Source organism: Dipodomys merriami, unplaced genomic scaffold (genome assembly GCF_024711535.1).
Source record: "Dipodomys merriami isolate MVZ:Mamm:240054 unplaced genomic scaffold, mDipMer1.0.p SCAF_34, whole genome shotgun sequence".
NCBI classification, from domain to species: Eukaryota; Metazoa; Chordata; class Mammalia; order Rodentia; family Heteromyidae; genus Dipodomys; species Dipodomys merriami.
The window spans coordinates 7,640,354-7,662,358 of NW_027204937.1; the positions used below are offsets into that span (position 1 = coordinate 7,640,354).

The 22,005-nt window shown below is 45.1% G+C and overlaps 1 protein-coding gene across 1 annotated transcript in view; it reads right to left on the minus strand.

Moving 5' to 3' along the window:
- Scp2 (sterol carrier protein 2) overlaps nucleotides 1–21,319 on the minus strand; it is a 77,415-nt gene extending 56,096 nt beyond the window's left edge. The window contains exons 1-5 of the mRNA XM_069987208.1: nucleotides 21,135–21,319; nucleotides 17,418–17,472; nucleotides 14,023–14,094; nucleotides 13,421–13,552; nucleotides 1,943–2,007 (exon numbers count right to left, since the gene is read on the minus strand). Of these exons, the coding sequence (XP_069843309.1) occupies nucleotides 1,943–2,007; nucleotides 13,421–13,552; nucleotides 14,023–14,094; nucleotides 17,418–17,472; nucleotides 21,135–21,203 (393 nt within the window). The 5' untranslated portion in view covers nucleotides 21,204–21,319. The remainder of the gene's footprint in view (nucleotides 1–1,942; nucleotides 2,008–13,420; nucleotides 13,553–14,022; nucleotides 14,095–17,417; nucleotides 17,473–21,134) is intronic.
- Between the last annotated feature and the right edge of the window lie 686 nt (nucleotides 21,320–22,005).

Here is a 22,005-nt window from a genome sequence, read left to right on the forward strand (position 1 = left end):
TGAAATTCAAACAAAATTTGGTGGGTGGTCATGGGTCACATTACATAGGCTACAGGAATTGGGGGGGAAAATCTCATTCCAAGGAGGAGTGTAATGAGACTGTTACAACTGGGGCAGGAATTTGTACATCACATCAGGGAAACAGTACAACATCAGGGAAATAGAAACATAACAGATTTTTGTAAACAGGTAGGGACACAGAGTGGGAACTTTCCAATATCAAAAAGCTGACTCTTTGTAAGACCTGTTTAATTTTCTATATTCTATCCAAATGTCTTAGACCTGTCAAATTACTTAGCTTGCCATATTCAAAATCAGATGTCTCCCACTTCTTCAATTTGTTGAGTGGAATTAATTTGTTGAATGAATTGATTATTTTAAATAGACAAAAAAACTTTTAATTCAAGCATTTGATGTTTTTGAACTCTAGTTTCATCCATGGTGGTAGAGAGTTTAAATAACTCTAAGATTCTTAACTATTCTAAAATACCGGTGTGGAAAATAAAGTCAGTGGTAGTCCATTTTCTTTGTGTGTGTGTGGAGAGCAGGGTGGTAGGGCTGTCTCTTTCGGCCTGGGCGCTGTCCCTCAACACCACTTTCGATTTTCTGGTGGTTAATTGGAAATAAGAGTCTCATGGACTTTACTGCCCAGGCTGGCTTTGGACCGCATCCTCAGATCTCAGCCTCCTGAGTAGGTTGGATTACAGACGTGAGCCACCAGCACCCGGCTTGGTGATCCACTTTCAAGACAAAACATCTGACCCTGAGTAAAAAGTTGCTACATAAATTAACACCAAGCAAGAGGCAGGGGAGATGAAGATAAGACTCTCTTCTAAAATCCAACCAACCTCAAAAGATACATGTGGGGGCTGGGAAGGCGGTTCAGTGGTAGAGTGCTTGCCTTGCATCCCTGGGTTTGATTCCTGAGCACCACATAAGCAAAAAGAAAAAAGCCGGAAGTGGCACTGTGGCTCAAGTGGTAGAGCGCTAGCCTTGAGCTGAAGAGCTGAGGGACAGCGCCCAGGCCCAGAGTTCAGGCCCTACGACCGGACCCCCCCCCCAAAAAAAAATACATGTGTTCAAATTATCCAATACAACTGAGGGGAGGGACTTTCAAATTAGGGAATAAATTGTTTAGTATAACTTCTCTGTGTATGTTTGCCCACCAGACACCTGGTCTTGCAAGCAGGCAATTAACCACTGAAGCCTTGCTTTTGTTGTACTCAGTCTCCAAGACCATTCTTTGAGAGTTTGGGCAGGTGAGTACATTTCTTACACCGAATGGTGTTACTTTACAGCTTACTAAATTACTATAGAAAATTATGTTTTATGTTGCTTATTAACAGACAATGCATGATAGTCAGATGGGCATAGTTCTCTTATCATAGTGAAGTTAGGCTACTGGGTCAAACTGGCACCATCTCCGCAATGGAGTAGATGATAGGGAATTGGGTCTAACTGGTGCCATCTTGGCTTCGTGCTGGGTGAAGATGAAGTCACACACCCAGGTGATGGGCATGCTTGAATTTCTAGAGGCAGGGGCAGGGACTGGGACCATCAGTTACTGGACGTGTCAATCCTGTGCCATGAACTCCCTGTGACCCTACCCCCTGCCATGAGCCTACATAGGCTCCACCACCTTAGCCACCATTTTGTGCCATGCCTCTTGTCTCCTCCAATCACCATGGCATCTCACTTTAACTCTCCATTAGAGTAGATCATGTTTGTTGAGATTGTTTTTCTGCTCTTTCTTTACTCTGCCACCCTCATAGCTCAGTATTAAATGTATTAGAGGCTGCAAGTTTTGGGGGGAACATGTGATTACATGCAGTTGTTGGCTTTCTAATAAAGACTCCCAATTCAGTCTCTCAAAATGTGGCTTCTCTGTATCTTGCGTTCCAATTCCCATATAATAGCAACTCCAAATTAATAAACGACTTACTTTTACTTCAATTGCTCCCTTCTTCATCTTCTCAAACCCAAGAGCCAAGACACAGTCTGCCAAACCTTAAAGGAAATGTAATTATTTTGAAATTTTTAATTTCCAGACACCCAATAAAATGCTATTAAATATTTCTATTTAAGCCTGGTGCTAGTGGCTCATGCCTGTAATCCTAGCTACTCAGGATCTGAAGATTGCAGTTTGAAGCCAGCCTGCGCAAGAAAGACCCAAGACTCTTTCTTATTTTTATTTTTTTGGGTCCGGTTGTGGGGCCTGAACTCTGGGTCTGGGCGCTGTCCCTCAGCTCTTCAGCTCAAGGCTAGCGCTCTATCACTTGAGCCACAGCACCACTTCCGGCTTTTTTTCTTTTTTGCCTAGGAAGTGATGAGGAATCGAACCCAGGGCCTCATGCATGCAAGGCAAGCGTTCTACCACTGAGCCACCTTCCCAGCCCCCAAAAGAGCTTATATACAGTGCCCACCCTGAGTTCAAGCCCCATGGTGACAAAAAAAAGTGTATCAATTTACACAAAATACAAAAACAGCTGGGCATCAGTAAAATCTGAAAGATAGAGGTTGAAGTCAACCCAGGCAGGAAAAGTCTATGAGACTCCATCTCGGAAGTGGCGCTGTGGCTCAAGTGGTAGAGCGCTAGCCTTGAGCTGAAGAGCTGAGGGACAGCACCCAGGTCCAGAGTTCAAGCCCCACGACTGACAAAAAAAAAAAGAGACTCCGTCTCCACCTAACAAACAAAATACCAGGCTTGGAGGGATGGCTCAAGAGGTAGAATGTAACATTTCAATTTATGTGTACAATGCATCCTAGTATTCTAAATTTTAAAACCTTTTTTTTTTTTTTTTGCATGGGCAAGATAATGTGTACATTTCTTTTTTTTTTAATTTAATTTTATTTTATTTGTGAACATACTGTACAGAGGAGTTACAATTACATGGGCAGGATAATGTGTACATTTCTTACCAAGCATTGCAGCCTCCTCCTTTGTTTACCCTTCACATCCCTTCCCAGCCTCCCCCCTCCCCCCCAATCCCAATCCTTCTCCTTCCCCCCCTTCCCCCCCCCCCCCCCGCACCGAGGTTGTAAAGCTCGTTTTGGACATGACAACTTGTACTTCTCATTGTTGCAACTAAATTTTAAAACCTTTTTATACTGAATTCAAAGTTTAACTGAAAATTATAAAGGTTCCCAATGTTCTCAGGTGCCAGTGGCACACACCTGTACTACTGGGATCATCACTGAAAGCCAGCCCAGGAAGGAAAACTAAGACTCCAACTAACAGGCAAAAAGCCTGAAGTAGAGTTGTGGCTCAGTGGTAGACCAGCTTTGAGCAAAAAAAGAAACAAGTGAGTGCATGAGGCCCTGAGGCCAAGCCCCAAGTAGCAGCATTAAAATTAATAAATTAATAAATAGGTTTCCCAGTCAAAATCTCTACAAAATTGTGCAAGTTTTGTTTTGTTGTTGTTTTTGGAGTCCGGTCGTGGGGGCCTGAACTCAGGGCCTGGGCGCTGTCCTCCTCTCAGCTCTTCAGCTCATGCTCTACCACTTGAGCCACAGCACCACTTCTGGATTTTTTTTTGCTTATGTGGTGCTGAGGAATCGAACCCAGGGCCTCAGGCATGCAAGGTAAGCGCTCTACCACTGAGCCACCTTCCCAGCCCCAATTTGAAGGGGGCATCTAATGATGGTGTTAAAGTTCAACTCAGAAGCAAAACATGACAAAATTGCTAACATTTTTCTATAAAAATGAAAGAAAAATAATAAGGAAGAGGAAAAGGGGATACTAGCATTATCAAACAGGAAGATTACAAAGTGCTAAAAAATTGGGAAGTAGAACAATAATTAGTGGAATAGAACAGAATAGTAGGGCCTCAAAAATCCTGAGAAACAATATACATCAAGTGCTGAGCAGACAAAAAAATGTGGTACAACTTTACAAAAGAGTATTATCTGACCATAATGCTCCAGTAAGAATGAACTGTTAAAATATTACACTAAATAAAATAAGCCACAGAAGGTCAAGTATTACATGCTAAGTCCATAGACAGAACATAGATGAGTGATGACAATATGCCATGGGAAGAATAAAAGGTGGAGTGACTGCTAATGAGTACAGGCTTTCTTGCTGAGTGATTAAAAAAAAAATATTCTGCCTGGTGCCGGTGGCTCACACCTGTAATCTTAGTTACTCAGGAAGCTGAGATCTGAGGATCATGATTCAAAACCAGCCCAGGAGGGGGGACCAAGATGGCGACAGGGCAGTAGGGAAACGCCACAGCTCTCTCCAACCAAAAAGAGAGTTCGAGTTCCAACGCTTAATCTCCCCAAGAGACCGACAACAACAAAATGACGAACACTCAGAGAAAAACCAGAGGCGGAGAATAACAAAAAAAGAAAGAGAGGAAAAGAAGAATTTCAGAACAGAGAAAAGCGAAGACCCCTCCCCCAACCTTTACTGGCCGCGCCGCAGTGCGCCAAGCCGCCGGCCAGCTGGCCCGGCAGGGGCTGCGGGAGCCCCAGAGACACAGGGGGCCGCTTTCAGATCACCAGGTACCAGTTTGCAGAACAGCGGATGGATCGCCAGGAACAGAGAAACCTACCAGCCGGGAGTGTCCACGAGGATCCCACCCCCACCCCTCACTCTCCACCCGAGCAGAGAGGCTCCATCCCGCCAAAGCCGCTCGGCACTAGCAGCGCGACAACGGGACCTGTCGGCAGACCACTGGCCCGATCACGATCGCAACGACCTGGCGGGGCCGCTCGGGCCCCAGAGGTACCGCGAAGAAGCTGCCTGAGGGTGGACACTTTTGACCCGACAGCTTCGACAGAGGCAGAGACAGAAAAGAATCACACAGAGCCACCACGGCCCAACCCAGCCCGGATTGCAACAACAACTGACGACCTACACCACACAGAAACAACCAGCTCCAGGGTGAGTACCCCACAGGGGAAGTGTATCCCTCAAGGGAGACCAGAGCTGGAGGGAATTCCCAGACCCTGACCTAGACTCCCTACCCCAACACCCGGACCACAGGACCCACTAAAACTGGGAACTGTTTGAGAGCTCCACCAGCCCGTGGAGCACACTCAGCTGGCCAGGCTAGAGCAAGAGCGCCCCTGGAAGGGAGCTTAAATGCCCAAGCCAGGAACAGCACCCCTGGGTCAAGACTACCAACAGTGAAGAAATTTGAACTGTGTCCCCCAGGCTGTATAACCTAGGTGGTATACACATCAGCACAGGCCTAACGAGTGCGCTCCAGGCTGCATAACCTAGATGGTATACACATCAGCACAGGCCTAACGAGCGCGCTCCAGGCTGGGGCCGGAACCAGGCCCAGGGATCCGGCGCCTGAACAACACAACCAACTCCTCCCAACTGAAGTAAAAAGCTGAGCATACGCCTCAACAGAGGGGAGAAAACCAGGAAATAACACTCCCCGGGAAGCACGCCTGTGACAACAAAAGACCTGGAGGCCCAGGACAAGAGAAGCCCAAACCCCACCAAAACTCCACCCATATACCCTAGACTGGGAATTGGGCAACACAGGCTGCCAGCACCTTATAGTAAGCAGGAGCTCAGACTGATAAGGAGCCTCAGCAATAGAGTGATAGTCTTGGATGTATGAGGCCCTGGAACTGATTCCTCAGCATCACAAAAGCAAAAAGGGTCAGAAGTGGTGCTGTGGCTCAAATGGTAGGGTGCCAGCCTTGAGCTGAAAAGCTGAGGGACAGCACCCAAACCTAGAGATCAAGCCCACAACTAGCCCAAAACAAACAAACAAAAACACATCAGGAGCCCATAGCAGACTCCAGTATTTGGGAGAGTACATCCAGAGCATCTGTTCTTCACAAGAGCACCTGTAGGAGCAAACACAAGCAGTCTAGGCTGCTCAACCCTTCCAAAGGCGGGAACTGCCAGCAATCTACAGCAGAGAGCTGAGAATCCTAAGTAAGTCAGAATAGCAGCTGAAAATAGGCTCCCAACAGAACCCAGATCAGGCACAGAGTCTCTCTACCAATACAGAATCAGCAACCAAGCAAAGACAGACACACCAAAACAAAATTGAAGAGCAGTCTCCTGAACCTCCATGCAAAAATCACAGAGAAAAATCACAAGGTTTACCACCACCCAGGACAGCAAGCTCACCTCAAAAGCCAGCAGCCACACAGGGGAGAGCCCCAGTGGGAGCAAAGCAGGAATGGAAGACAAAAGCTACATCCAAGGGTTGCTGGAGGCAATGACTCAAGAAATAAAGCGAGAAATTGATCAGAAATTGAAAGAGCACAAGGATGAACTATCCAAAGAGATACAGGGTATCAAACAAGAGATGCATGCAAAAATAGAAGCTGCACAAACCTCAGTAAGAAGTGAGATAAACGCCAAATTAGAGGTAATGCATACCTCATTGAGAGGTGAAATCAGTACTCTGAGAACCAACATTGAATCCATAAAGGGATCCATTTCCTCCATGCAAACCACAATAGAAGCCACGATCAACAGAGTGAATGAAATGGAAGGTAGAGTGTCAGATACAGAAGACAGAATACACCAACTGGACCAAAAAGTGACAGATATGGAAAAATCACTCAAATTAAACCAAAGGGAAATTCAAGAGCAAGCAGATAATGCTAAAAAATTTAACCTTCGCATAATTGGAGTGGACGAAGGTGAGGAATTCCAGAGCAAGGGAATGCACCACCTATTTAACAATATAATCAATGAAAATTTTCCCCACCTCAAAAACGACCATCTTAACTACATCACAAAAGCTTATCGAACACCCAACAAGCAAGACCCCAGGAGAAACACTTCTAGACACATTATAGTAAAAATGATAGATCTGAATAATAAGGAAACAATCCTGCATGCAGCAAAAATGAAGAAGGAGCTATACTACAACGGGAAAAAAATAAGAATCACTGCAGATCTCTCCACACAAACAATGAATGCAAGAAAAGCCTGGGAAAGCACCATACGAGCCCTGAGAGCCAATAACTGCCAACCCAGACTGATATACCCGGCAAAGCTAGCATTCACATTCGATGGAGAACTGAAAACTTTTAATAGCAAAGAAAAACTAACTGAATACATAAACATTAAGCCAGCATTACGAAGAATTCTAAGAGGGGGGACACAACCTGAAGAAAGCAACCAGGAACTGGGGCCTGCCCCAAACAGGCTTTACTCAAAGTCTAACTGAGCAAGCACAGGAGGAAAGGAAAGAAGAAAAACTTAGGAAAACGAAATGGCAGGGACAACAATGCATCTCTCTATACTTTCTCTTAATATAAATGGGCTGAATTCGCCAATTAAAACGAACTGAGGACTGGATCAGAAAACAAGACCCATCCATCTGTTGCCTTCAGGAGACCCACCTCTCAGCCAAACATACAAACAAACTCAGAGTGAAGGGGTGGAAAAGGATCTACCAATCAAACGCCCCCAGTAAGAAAGCAGGTGTAGCTATCCTGATATCTGACAAAATAAACTTTTCATTAAAATCAGTACAGAAAGACAAGGACGGACACTACATATTAATAAAGGGAACAATCCAAGAGGAGGATATAACCATCATCAACTTATATGCCCCAAATATTGGTGCACCCAGATATGTCAAACAAATGCTCTCAAACTTACAGAATAAAATAGATCCCAATACGATAATACTAGGAGACTTTAATACACCACTCTCACCAAAGGACAGGTCTACCAACCAGAGGATTGGCAAAGAAGATACCGAATTAAGAGAGGCCATACTTCAAGCGGAATTAACTGACATCTACCGAGTATTTCACCCTAAAACAACACAGTACACATTCTTCTCAGCAGCTCACGGAACTTTCTCCAAAATAGACCATATCATAGTTCATGCAAGGAACTTAAGCAAATACAAAGGGATCGACATAATCCCCTGTATCCTATCTGACCACAGTGGAATCAAGCTAGCTCTCAATAACAAAGCATACCGCAGAAATTTCTCTAATACATGGAAATTGAACAGCACACTCCTTAACAATGCCTGGATAACAGAAGAGATCAGAGAAGAAATAAAGCATTTCCTACAACTCAATGAAAATGAAAACACCTCACAAAGAAACTTGTGGGACACAGCAAAAGCAGTCCTGAGGGGCAAATTTATTGCCCTCAGTGCCCACATCAAGAAAATGGAGACAGACCAAGTAAATAATCTCATGTTGCAATTAAAACAGCTAGAAAAACAAGAAAAAATGGGACCTAAAGCTACTAGACGAAGCCAGATAACCAAATTAAAAGCAGAGATTAACCAATTAGAAAATCAGAAAACCATAACCAAAATAAACCAAACAAAAAGCTGGTTCTTTGAAAAAATAAACAAAATTGATGGCCCATTGGCTAGATTAATTTAAAAAAGAAGAGAGGAAACCCATATTAATAGGATTAGGGATGCCACGGGAAACATCACAACACGTACCCAAGATATCCAAACAATTCTAACAGACTACTTTCAAAAGCTATACTCTCTAAAGGAAGAAAATCGGGCAGAAATGGATGCATTTTTAGAGAAATACAAGTTGCCCAAACTGAGCAAAGAAGAAGTTAACCAATTAAATAAGCCAATATCCTATAATGAGATACAGGAAGCTATCAAAAGTCTTCCAACAAAAAAAAGCCCAGGACCAGATGGATTCACAGCAGAATTCTATAAGACCTTTAAACAAGAACTAATACCCATACTCCTCAAGCTCTTCAGAGAAACAGAGAAGGAGGGAGCTATCCCAAACTCATTCTACGAAGCCAATATCACACTCATCCCCAAACCAGGCAAAGACCCAACCAAAACGGAGAATTACAGGCCAATCTCCTTAATGAACACAGATGCAAAGATCCTTAACAAGATTCTAGCTAACAGAATCCAGAAACACATAAAAAAAATAATTCACTATGACCAGGTAGGCTTCATCCCAGAGACACAGGGATGGTTTAACATACATAAGTCAATAAATGTAATCCAACATATCAACAGAGCCAAGGTCAAGAATCACATGATTATCGCCACAGATGCAGAAAAGGCCTTTGACAAAATTCAACATTCATTCATGCTAAAAGCTCTGGAGAAAATAGGAATAGAAGGAACATTTCTAAAAACAATAAAAGCCATTTATGACAGACCAATAGCCAATATTATACTTAATGGGGAAAAGCTACAACCAATTCTCCTAAAATCAGGAACAAGGCAAGGATGCCCACTGTCTCCACTCCTCTTCAATATAGTCCTAGAACCCTTAGCCAGGACAATAAGGCAAGAAAAAGACATTAAAGGGATCCGCATAGGGAAAGAAGAAGTTAAGCTATCCCTTTTTGCAGACGACATGATACTATACCTCCACGATCCCAAAAACTCCATCCCCAAACTCTTAGAAATCATAAATCACTTCGGCAAAATAGCAGGATACAAAATAAACCCACAAAAATCAGTTGCCTTCCTATACACTGATAATGTACAGGAAGAGAGGGAAATAAAGGGAGCAACCCATTCACAATAACCTCCCGAAAAATAAAATATTTAGGAATTAACCTAACCAAAGATGTAAAAGAACTATTTAATGAGAACTATAAAAAGTTAAAGAAAGAAATTGCATAAAACACTAGGAAATGGAAAGACCTCCCATGCTCTTGGATAGGCCGACTTAATATAGTAAAGATGGTAATACTTCCAAAACTAATATACAAATTCAACGCAATTCCTATTAAAATCCCAATGACGTACATCACTGAAATACAGAAAACAGTCCAAAAATTCATATGGAACAACAAAAGACCTAGAATAGCCAAAACAATTCTAGGGGATAAAGACAATATGGGAGGGCTATCCATGCCGAACTTCAAACTCTACTACAGAGCTATAATAACAAAGACAGCATGGTACTGGCACAAAAACAGACCCGAAGACCAATGGAACAGAATAGAAGATCCAGAGATAAATCCACAGGCCTACAGCCAGCTGATATTCGACAAAGGAGCCAAAGACATACAATGGAAGAAACACAGCCTCTTCAACCGCTGGTGCTGGGAAAACTGGGCAGCCACATGCAGAAAACTAAAAGTGGACCCCAGCCTATCACCATGCACCAACATCAACTCAAAATGGATTAAAGACCTTAACATTAAACCTGAATCTCTGAAACTACTACAGGACAGAGTAGGAGAGACACTTGAACTAATAGGCACAGGAAGGAACTTCCTGAACAGAGTCCCAGGGTCACAACAAGTTGGAGAGAGACTCGACAAATGGGACTACCTTAAAATAAAAAGCTTCTGCACAGATAAAGCTATCGCAACCAAGCTAGAAAGACAACCAACTAATTGGGAAAAAATATTTACCAGCAATATATCAGACAAGGGGTTAACATCCTGTATATACAGGGAACTCAAGAAACTAATCCCTCCCAAACCTAACAAACCAATTACTAAATGGGCAAGGGAACTAAAGAGGGACTTCTCAAATGAAGAAATAAAAATGGCAAAGAAATACATGAGGAAATGATCATCATCCCTGGTGGTGAAGGAAATGCAAATAAAGACAACCCTGAGATACCACCTTACCCCAGTCAGAATGTCCCACATCCAAAAATCAGCCAACGACAAATGCTGGAGGGGATGTGGAGAACGAGGAACGCTATTACACTGCTGGTGGGAATGTACACTTATACAACCACTTTGGAAAGCAGTCTGGAGGGTCCTTAGAAAGCTAAAGATTGACCTCCCTTACGACCCAGTCATACCACTTCTAGGCATCTACCCTGAACAACAGGAACCAATATACAAGGACACGTGCACCTCCATGTTTATTGCAGCACTGTTAGCAATAGCTAGGATATGGAAACAACCTAGATGCCCACCACAGATGAATGGATCCAAAAACTGTGGTATCTATACACAATGGAATATTATGCAGCCATTAGAAATGACAAAATAATGGCATTTGCAGGGAAATGGATGGAGCTAGAAGGAATCATGTTGAGCGAGGTAAGCCAAGAACGAAGAGACAAACAGTACATGGTCTCCCTGATAAGTGGATGATAAATCCAAAATGTTAGGTGATATGACAAAACTAACAGGACTTAAGAAACAAAGAACTCCCACTCATCTGGTTGAACCACTACCAAATATCCCCATGCTGCTGATCACATATATGGTATATAACATGTGAGCACCGTTATATATTACAGACTGTGATAGACAATTTGCTCCAGGAAAGTTAGAATGAACTTGTGACTTTAAATGAGCATCATTATTCCACAATACTGTGAATTTCCGGAAATTAAGTAATCACTTAATCACAATCAAAAAAAAAAAAAAGAACCTCGGGGAAGGGAGGGAGGGAGGGGATGGTAGGGGGAAAACAATGGAGGGGGTAACAATGTTCAAGAGGAAGTGTACTCATTACCTCACTCATGTAACTGTAACCCTCTGTATAGTATCTTTACAATAAAAAAATTAAAAAAAAAAAAAAAAAAAACAGCCCAGGCAGGAAAGTCCTTGAGACTCTTATCTCCAATAAACCACCAGAAAACCGGAAGTGGCTTTGTGGCTCAAGTGGTAGAGTGCTAACCTTGAGCTGAAGAGCTGAGGGACAGCACCCAGGCCTAGAGTTAAAAAAAAAAAAAAAAAAAAAAAAAAAAAAAATTCTAAAATTAGGTAACAGTGATGGTTATACAATTCTGTGCTGTGTCTTTAACAAACACTGAATTGTATACTTCAAAAGGGTGAATTTGGGCTGGGAGGGTGGCTCAGTGGTAAAGTGCTTGCCTCGCATGCATGAGGCCCTGGGTTTGATTCCTTTGCACCACATAAAAAGAAAAAGCCGGCACCAGGCAGAACAATTTTTTTTTGGGGGGGGGCCCCTGAACTCTGGTCCTGGGCTCTGTCCCTCAGCTCTTCAGCTCAAGGCTAGCACTCTACCACTTGAGCCACAGCGCCACTTCCGGCTTTTATCTTTTTGCTTATGTGGTGCTGAGGAATCAAACCCAGGACCTCATGCATGCAAGGCAAGCGCTCTACCACTGAGCCACCTTCCCAGCCCTAGGCAGAACATTTTTGAACTGTAATCCACACAAGCCAAAAAAAAACAAAAAACAAAAAACCAGAAGTAGCAAGTGGTAGAGCACTAGCCTTGAGCTGAAGAGCTGAGGGACAGTGCCCAGGCCCCACGACTGACCAAAAAAAAAAAAAAAAAAGGATGAAATTTATGATATAGGAATTGTGCCTCAATAAAGCTTTGCTGGATTCTTGGAATGTTGCTCAGTAGTAGAGCACTTTTGCCTCCTGTGTGTGAGGCCCTAAAGTTGCTCCCCAATAGCATCAAAATAAATAAATAAATAAAGCTTTACTAAGCAGTGCATTCTATTTCTTGCCTGGGCTCTGTCCTCAGCTCTTCAGCTCAAGGCCAGCACTCTACCACTTGAGCCACAACACTACTTCCACTTTTCTGGTGGTTTATTGGAGATAAGAGTCTCCAGGAGCTTCAAGTCAGTGGCTCACGCCTGTAATCCTAGCTATTCAGGAGGCTGAGATCTGAGGATCACAGTTCAAAGCCAGCCCGGGCAGGAAAGTCCCTGAGACTATTATCTCCAATAAACCACTAGAAAACCAGAAGTGGCTCTGTGGCTCAAGCAGTAGAGCGCTTGCCTTGAACTGGAGCGCACAAGGATAGAGCCCAAACCCAGAGTTCAAGCCCCATGACTGAAAAGAGTCTCACGGAATTTCTTTTTTTTTTTTTTTTTTTTTGGGTCCGGTTGTGGGGCCTGAACTCTGGGCCTGGGCGCTGTCCCTCAGCTCTTCAGCTCAAGGCTAGCGCTCTACCACTTGAGCCACAGCGCCACTTCCGGCTTTTTTCTTTTTGCTTATGTGGTGCTGGGGAATCGAACCCAGGGCCTCATGCATTGCAAGGCAAGCGCTCTACCACTGAGCCACCTTCCCAGCCCTCACGGAATTTCTTGCTCGGGCTGGTTTTGAACTGTGAGTCTCAGATCTTAGCCTCCAGAGTAGCTAGGATTATAGGCATGGGCAACCACTTGGCTTAAGCAGTGCATTATAAAGCAACCTCTCTGAAGGTTGTAAGCATTATGCCCACCTTTGGTGCTCAGCTCCACCCAGACCTGAGCTCCTCCCATCCCTGGAGTTCCAGCCATAGAGCTGGCCCCTTCCTCTCTCTGCTCAGACCCACCTGAGCTCCCATCTACCTCACTTCCTACCCTCAGACCCTGCTGCTACCTAGATACTGGGGGCCCGCCATGTGCTCTCTCTTTGGGGGAAATATGGCTCCTCTAATAAAATTTGTAATAATCTTTCTCCTGTGCCTGCCTGCCTACCTCCACATGGTCCCTGGGACAGATCCTTTCAAATGTAGTATAGAGAAGCGCTTGCAAGAGGGCACCACCACCACATTTATTTAAGAACAGTAGACACATAAGCATTCCTTACCACCCTGAATCAGCTGCCGAGCTGCAAATAGAGCAGTAGAGCCAGTAGAGCAGTTATTGTTGACATTGATGATAGGAATTCCAGTCAGTCCCAAACTGTGATAGATAGCTCTCTGCCCAGAAGTAGACTCACCTATAGGAAAACAAAGAAGAAATGTAATACCTACAACACAGCAATTACAGAGCTCTAATGCAACATGATACCACATTATGATTTTTTTTTTTTTGGTCATGGGGCATGAACTCTGGGCCTGAACACTGTCCCTCAGCTCTTCAGCTCAAGGCCAGCACTCTACCACTAGAGCCACAGTGCCACTTCCATTTTTCTGAGTGGCTTATTGGAGATAAGAGTCTCAAGGACTTCGCTGCTTGGGCTGGCTTTGAACCATGATCCTCAGATCTCAGCCTTCTTGTAGCTAAGATTACAGGCATGAGCCACTGGTGCCTGGCTTAGTAGTATACTTTCACCTAGCACAAAACCAAGGGCCAGTCAGTGAATATACTACTGTCATTGTGATGATTGGTCTTGATGGTTCTGCGGTGTTTGAAAACTGGCTGCTAACTTTAGGTATGTAATTTTAGAACATACAGTTTACCACATACCATAAACGTAGCCCACACATGCCTGTTCCACTGCTGAGTAGGGGATCTGGGCATCAGCTAAAGCCTTCTTGCCTATAAGAAAAATAAAATAAAAAGGACTTATCAAAATGTACTTCAAGTATTTGCTTTAAGTGTATAAAAACTCTGAGTTTAAGTCAATTTATCTCTATTGATTCAACCTGTGACCTTTAGAAGTATTCATCGTTCCCAAGTTGCTACATCACTTTGCCTTTTTGATACCTAGTGTTATCTGTCCTAACTGCACACTTAAGAAGTATAAATACACCAAATACTAGATTCTTTTTTTTTTTTTTTTTTTGCCGGTCGTGGGGCCTAAACTCTGGGTCTGGGTGCTGTCCCTGGAGCTCTTCAGCTCAAGGTTAATACTCTACCACTTGAGCCACAGTGCCACTTCCTGCTTTTCCTGCTTATGGGGTACTGAGGAATTGAACCCAGGGCCTCATGCATACGAGGCACCCACTCTACCACTGAGCAACCTTTCTAGCCCCCAAATCCTAGATTCTTTTTTTCTTTTATTGTCAGTCATGGGGCCTGAACTCTGGGTCTGAGTACTGTCCCTCAGCAATTCAGCTCAAGGCTAGGGCTCTACCACTAGAGCCACAGTGCCACTTCCAGCTTTATCTGTTTAAGTGGTGCTGAGGAATCGAACTCAGGGCCTCATGCATGCGAGGCAAGCACTCTACCACTGAGCCACCTTCCCAGCCCCAATCCTATATTCTTAAACCTCCTTAATACCAAGGTTCTTGTACAGTTCCATCACAAATCTTAGGGACAAAATAGACTGCCATTGGACAAAAATGGTGGTGGTAAGAACTTACGAGCTGAGCTGTGAATGTGGCTTAGTGGCAGAGTGCTTGCTTAGCATGCAAGGAGCTCTAGGTTCAGAGGTAGTAAATTGGTAGGGTGGCTTAAGTGGTATAGAGCTAGCCTAGAGCAAAAGAAGCTCAGGGACAGTGCTTATGCCCTGAGTTCAAGCCCCAGGACTGCCCCCCTCCCCAAAAAAAGGCTCATCTTACAAAGCCAGGATAAAGAGGTGATCTTTTCTAAGAAACCAGAAGAAGAGGGGGCTGGGCACCCATGGCTCACTCCTGTAATCCTAGCTATGCAGAGGGCTGAGATCTGAGGATCGTGGTTCAAAGCCAGCCTAGGCAGGAAAGTCCATGAAACTCTTATCTCCAATAAACCACCAGAAAACCAGAAGTGACACTGTAGCTCAAGTGGTAGAGCGCTAGCCTTGAGCTCAGCACTCAGGCCCAGAGTTCAAGCCCCACGACCAACAAAAAAAAAAAAAAGGGCTGGGAAGGTAGCTCAGTGGTAGAGCACTTGCCTTGCATGCATGAGGCCCTGGGTTCAATTCCTCAGCACCACATAAGCAAAAAAAAAAAGCCGGAAGTGGCGCTGTGGCTCAAGTGGTAGAGTGCTAGCCTTGAGCTGAAGAGCTGAGGGACAGCACCCAGACCCAGAGTTCAGGCCCCACAACTGGACCCAAAAAAAAAAAAAAAAAAAAGTGGAGGGGCTGGGAAGGTAGCTCAATGGTAGAGTGCTTGCCTTGCATGCACGAGGCCCTGGGTTGGATTCCTCAGTACCACATAAGCAGAAAAAGCCGTAAGTGGTACTGTGGCTCAAGTAATAGAGTGCTAGCCTTAAGCTGAAGAGCTCAGGGACAGTGCCCAGGCCCAAAGGTCAGGCCCCACAACTGACCAAAAAAAAAAAGAAGAAAAGAAAAGAAGACGAAGAAGATGAAGAAGACAAAGATGAAGACAAAGAGCTTTTTATTTATTTATTTTTTTTGGGTCCGGTCGTGGGGCCTGAACTCTGGGCCTGGGAGCTGTCCCTCAGCTCTTCAGCTCAAGGCTAGCGCTCTACCACTTGAGCCACAGTGCCACTTCCAGCTTTTTTCTTTTTTTTTTGCTTATGTGGTGCTGAAGAATTGAACCCAGGGCCTCATGCATGCAAGGCAAGCTCTCTACCACTGAGCCAACTTCTCAGCCCAAGACAAAGAGCTTTAAGGATACTATCCAAGCTGAAGAAAACATGTGCCAGTGGATTACACCTATAATCCTACTCAGAAGGCTGAGATCTTAAAATGGCCATTCCAGGCAGAAAAGTCTATAAGACTTCTATCTCAATTAACCAGCAGAAAATAGGAAGTGGTGCTGAGGTTTAAATGGTAGAGTGCTAGCCTTGAGCAAACAAGCTGAGTGGGAGTTCAAGCCAGAGTTAGAGCCTAGTACCAGCACCAAAGAAGAAAAAATTATCTATATGGCTTAACCTCTAAAGCACAATACTCTGTGCTTTATACTGCTGCCCTGGCTGCCCTGTCAGAACTTCAGGACTCTGCTGCTGTCATTCACAGTCTTAGCCTGCAAACATTTGTCAAGGGCGTGGATGCTGTCCCTGAGCTTTTGCTTTTCTTTTGCTCAAGAATAGTGCTCTACCTCTTGAACCACAGCTCTTCTTACGGCTGCTTTTTTTTTGGGGGGGGGGTGTGGAGAGGTAGTAAATTGGAAATAAAGAATTTCAGACTTTCCTGTCTAGGTTGGCTTTGAACTTTGATTCTCAGCTCTCAGCTAAGATTACAGGTGTGAACTACCAGCATCCAACACAATTATACTTTTTCTTTTTAAGAAAGGAAGACACGGGCTGGGAAGGTGGCTCAGTGGTAGAGTGCTTGCCTTGCATGCATGAGGCCCTGGGTTCGATTCCTCAGCACCACATAAGCAAAAAGAAAAAAGCCGGAAGTGGCACTGTGGCTCAAATGGTAGAGTGCTAGCCTTGAGCTGAAGAGCTGAGGGACAGCGCCCAGGCCCAGAGTTCAGGCCCACGACTGGACCCAAAAAAAAAAAAAACCAGAAAGGAAGACATTGGGCTGGGGAGGTGGCTCAGTGGTAGAGCGCTTGCCTTGCATGCCTGAGGCCCTGGGTTCGATGCCTCAGCACCACATAAGCAAAAAGAAAAAAGCCGGAAGTGGCGCTGTGGCTCAAGTGGTAGAGCGCTAGCCTTGAGCTGAAGAGCTGAGGGACAGCACCCAGGCCCAGAGTTCAGGCCCCACGACCGGACCCAAAAAAAAAAAAAAAGGAAGACATTGACTTTGTTCTACACTATTCACACTAGAATCAAGTGTCCTTCTCTCCCACAGACGTCCTTACCATCCGAAAAAAAATAAAATCTTTACTACAGTCTGCCCTACCTGTTCTGGCTTTATGGTTGCTAAGACACCAATATGCCTTCCCCTTGGCTTCTCCACTATGCTAGGAGTAAAGCCCCAGGAGAGCTCTGTGCTTCCTTTATGCTCATAAGGTAGCTATAACTTGGGAACAAGGTCAGGCCACATAGAAGCTAGGCATGTTCAAAGATTTAAATTTTCTCTATACCTGCTTCTTCTGCCAATTCAGGGTAATCTCTTGAGTTATGGTCAGGCTTCATAAACTAGAATACAGAAGAAAATAGAAAAAGTACCATTAGATGCTTTTCTCCAGCAGAACAGCTCAGAAATTCAACTATTCAAACAAAATGCACACACTCAGAAAAGTGCAATAAATACTGCAAATTTGAAAAAAAAAAAAAAAACATACTATTGACAATCTGTCATGTTCCTTGACTCTGAAAATAAATCACATATATTCTTGCCCTCAGGGAGCTTCCAACCAGAGAAACTGCCATTTAAACTGAATCTTTAAGGATGAGTGGGCACTAGCCAGTTGAAAGAGAAGACAGGGGCTGGGAAGGTAGCTCAGTGGTAGAGCGCTTGCCTTGCAAGCATGAGGCCCTGGGTTCGATTCCTCAGCACCACATAAACAGAAAAAGCCAGAAGTGGTGCTGTGGCTCCAGTGGTAGAGCGCTAGCCTTGAGCTGAAGAGCTGAGGGACAATACCCAGGCCCAAAGTTCAGGCCCCATGACCGGCAAAAAAAAAAAGAAAGAGAAGACAATGTGGCACCATTTTTCTCAGTGGAAAACCTGCAATATTAGATAAATCAAAGTTTAAAGTACAGAGTAGAAAGTGATAAGGACAGAAAAGTAACTTAGGACCAAATGAAAATAGTTTCTGTGAGCTAGGCACTGGCTACATACTTGTAGCTACTCAGGAGGCTGAAATCTGAGGATAGTGGTTTGAACCCAGCCTGAGCAGGAAAGTCTGTGAGATTCTTATTTCCAATCACAGAAAAAGCCAGAAGTGGTGCTGTAGATCAAGTAGTAGAGGCTAGCCTTGAGCAAAAGGAGATTAGGGACAGTGTCTAGGCCCAGAGTTCAAGGCCCAGGACTAGGGAAAAAAATAGTACCTGCTATTTATCATATACTTACTTCTTTGTACTAAGTATATTACATATAACTCAGCTAATCTTCACTTTACAGGAAAAAAAAACTAGAACAAAGGGAGAGTAAGCAAGCTCTGCAAAGGCACATAGCTACTAAGTAGTGGAACTATTATAGGCACCAATCTAGAGGCAGCTCACAAAGGGAATTTATATGTCCTGCTACAATGTCTGACTTTTTCCTTAATAGACTTTTTTTGTTGGTGGTACTTAAGTTTGAACTCAGAGCCTTGCACTTGCTTGGCAGGCACTCACTCCATTACTACCACTTGAGTCAGGTTCCTAGGCCTTTTATAATTTAGTTGTTTTTTTTTTTTTGGACAGTCTAGAATTTTTGCCTAGGCAGGGCCTAGACCACAATTCTCTTACTTGCATAGCTGGAATTACAAACAAGTGTTGAGAAGGGGTCTTGGTAACCTTTTGTTCAGACTGGGATTACTGATGTGTACCACAAAAATTAACTTGAGACAATGGATTTTTTTAAGAGATGGGAATAAAACAATAAGAAGATAATATGATTTATGAACATGTCAAAAATCCAGCCAGGCTCTCTTTCTCTTTTCTCTTCTTCCTTCCCCTCTGTCTCTGCATGCCTCCATCTGTTCCAGGCCCCCAGTTTTCCCTCCCGCCTGCTTGGAAAAAAAAATAAATAATCCAGCCTGGTGCTGGTGGTTCATGTCTGTAATCCTAGCTACTCAGGAAGCCGAGATCTGAGGATCATGGTTCAATTAACTACCAGAAAAACTGTAAATGGCACTGTGGCTCTAAGAGGTAGAGCACTAGACTTGAGCAAAACAGCTCAGGGACAGTGCCCAGGCCCTGAGTTCAAGCCCCACAAACAATAACAACAAAAAAATCCAAAACCCTGACCAAACCAAATGTAGCAATGTGGGAAAACAGGAATTTTCTTTCATTGCTGGTAGAAATGTGAATTGGTACAGCCACTTTGAAAGGCAGATCCAATAATCATACTCTTTTTTTTTTTGGCGGTCCTAGGGCTTGAACTCTGGGCCTGGGCACTGTCCCTGAGCTCTTCAGGGACCTCCATGTACCTCCATGCCTGACCCTACTCTATAGTTTTATTTTGTTATATGGGAATTTGATCATGAGATATAGAGAAGCCACATTTTGAGAGGTTGAATTAGAAGGCTTTATTGGAAAGCTGGCAACTGTAAGTAGACACATGTTCCCTCCAAAACTTGCTGCCTCCAATGTACTTAATACTGTTAGGAAACTGAACTATGAGGATAGTAAAGAAAGAGCAGAAAAAACAATCTTAACAAATCAGGGGGGCTGGGAATGTGGCTTAGTGGTAGAGTGCTTGCCTAGCATGCATGGGAGCACTCTACCACTTGAGCCACAGCGCCACTTCCAGTTTTCTGGTGGTTTATTGGAGATAAGAGTCTCATGGACTTTCCTGCCTGGGCTGGCTTTGAACTGTGATCCTCAGATCTCAGCCTCCTGAGTAGCTAGGATCACAGGCATGAGCCACCAGTGCCCTACTTAATCATACTCTTTGGTGTTTACCCAAAGGAGCAGAAAAGTTATGTCCATACAAAAATCTCCACAAAATTCTTTAACAGCATTATCCATAGTTGCTAAGAATCCTTATTCTAAGCACCCAAAATGTCCTTCAGTAGAGGTAAATGGGTAAACAACGACAAGATGGATACTGGGTCTAACTGGTACCATCTTGATATCTTGGTGGGTGATGGGGATTTTGCCAAAACTTTTAGAGGTGAAATCCTACTCCCACCCCAGGTGATAGGCACCTGAATTCCTAGATGAAAGGGTGGCAACTTGGACAAAAAGTTCCCTGACCTGCCCAGACATACACCAGGAACTCAAGACTCCAAACTCTGGAGCTGTGACTTTGACCCTGACCAGACCCTATTTAGCCACCACCACCACCACCACCCCTCACCACCACCAACCCCCCCCCCCACACACACACACACACACACGTCAGGCATCATTGCACCATGCCTCCTGATTCTCCTCAGGTCACGATGGCATACCTCTTCAACTCTTCATTAGAGTTGATCTGATTTGTTTTGGGGGTTGTGTGTTTGTTTGTTTTGCCAGTCCTGGGGCTTGAATTCAGGGCCTGGGCACTGCTCCTGAGCTTCTTTTGCTCAAGGCTAGCACTCTACCACTTGAGCCACAGCACCACTTCCAGCTTTTTCTGCGTATGTGGCGCTGAGGAATCGAACCCAGGGCCTCATGCATGCAAGGCAAGCGCTCTACCACTGAGCCACCTTCCCAGCCCTTTCAGGATTTTCCTCAGATCTCTGTTGGTTTGCTCTTATATCCATATTGTTCCTGTGGGTCAATACCTATGGTTTATCTCCGTGGGATCTGCACAGTACCAGTAGTGACAGACACAAAGCCAGTGTCGCACAAATAAGAGAAAAGAAACTACAGCCGTCTGGGCCCTGCTGGGGTGTGGGGGAAGGAGGCCGTGGGAGCCTCTGGACTTCTCATCCACACTGGGCATCGTGATGACGTCACGACCTGACTCCCCCACGCAGCGCAGGCCCCGGGGTTCTCCTGGGAGAGAACGGGCTGCAGAACAAGCTCGGAACATTATGACCCCACAGACAGTACCGTCACGCCCCACTCGAGTCGCCTCCCTAACGGCCCACAGATCAAAGCCCCGGCGCTGGGAGGGCGGCTGTCCGGGCAGGAAGGACAGACAGCATCTCCCGTCCCCTCAGGGCACCAGCGCGGGGGCTGGTGCGGCTAGGGGGCCGGCGGCCACCGCCCACGGCTGTTACCTCGGTCATTCCAACCCCCACCACAAACGCCCGGCGCAGGTGCGGGGACTTGTACTCCAGAGAAGGCATGGCTTGATTTGCGCAGGGACGCGGAGGCGGCAGAGGACGCGGAGGCGGCAGAGGACGCGTGCACAGCGGACGCGGCCTTCCGAGAGACTGAGCCCCGGCGTTCTCAGAACTAGAAACAGGGCCTCGGCCGCGGGGGCGGGGCTGAGGGCGGTGACGCGGGCGGCGCCGGATTCCAGGGGTGTGGCCGGATTCTGGGGGTGTGGCCAGTGTGGAGTAGGCGGTCTCAGGGCGGGGCCAAAGCTGGGGCAGGCGCGTTTGGATGTCTTCGCGTGCGTGGCAGCGACGTGAGCGATTCTTGTGTCCAGTGGGCCGTTCAGTTAAGCTTTAGCCCAGTCAGTATCTGAGCTAGAGGGGCTGAGGGACTTCAACTGAAAGAAAACAAGCCAGTCAGTCCTAGCAACTCAGGAATCGGACCTGTAATGATCCAAGTTCAAAGTCAACCCGGCTCCGAAAAGTCCATGAGACTCTGACCTCCAATTTACTACCAAAAAGCCGCAAGTGAAACTGTGGCTCAAGTGGAAGAGCGCCAACCTCGAGCAAAAAACGTCAAGCGAGAGCACTGGCCCTCGAGTTCAAGGCCCAGCCCTGGCACGGGCACCGGCGGGGCCCATGTGCGCACACACACACCTGGTTTAAACTAATAACCAATCTGGCCACACTTTGACCTGGAGTGTTTAATCATTATGCGTTTGTTTCAACCTGCCCCCAATTCTTTGGTTAAACAGTTTTAAATTTATTGTGGTTCTTGCTTTTTGCCTCTTCCCACAATATGACCAGGTGACAGGTGCCCAAGCAAAGAAAT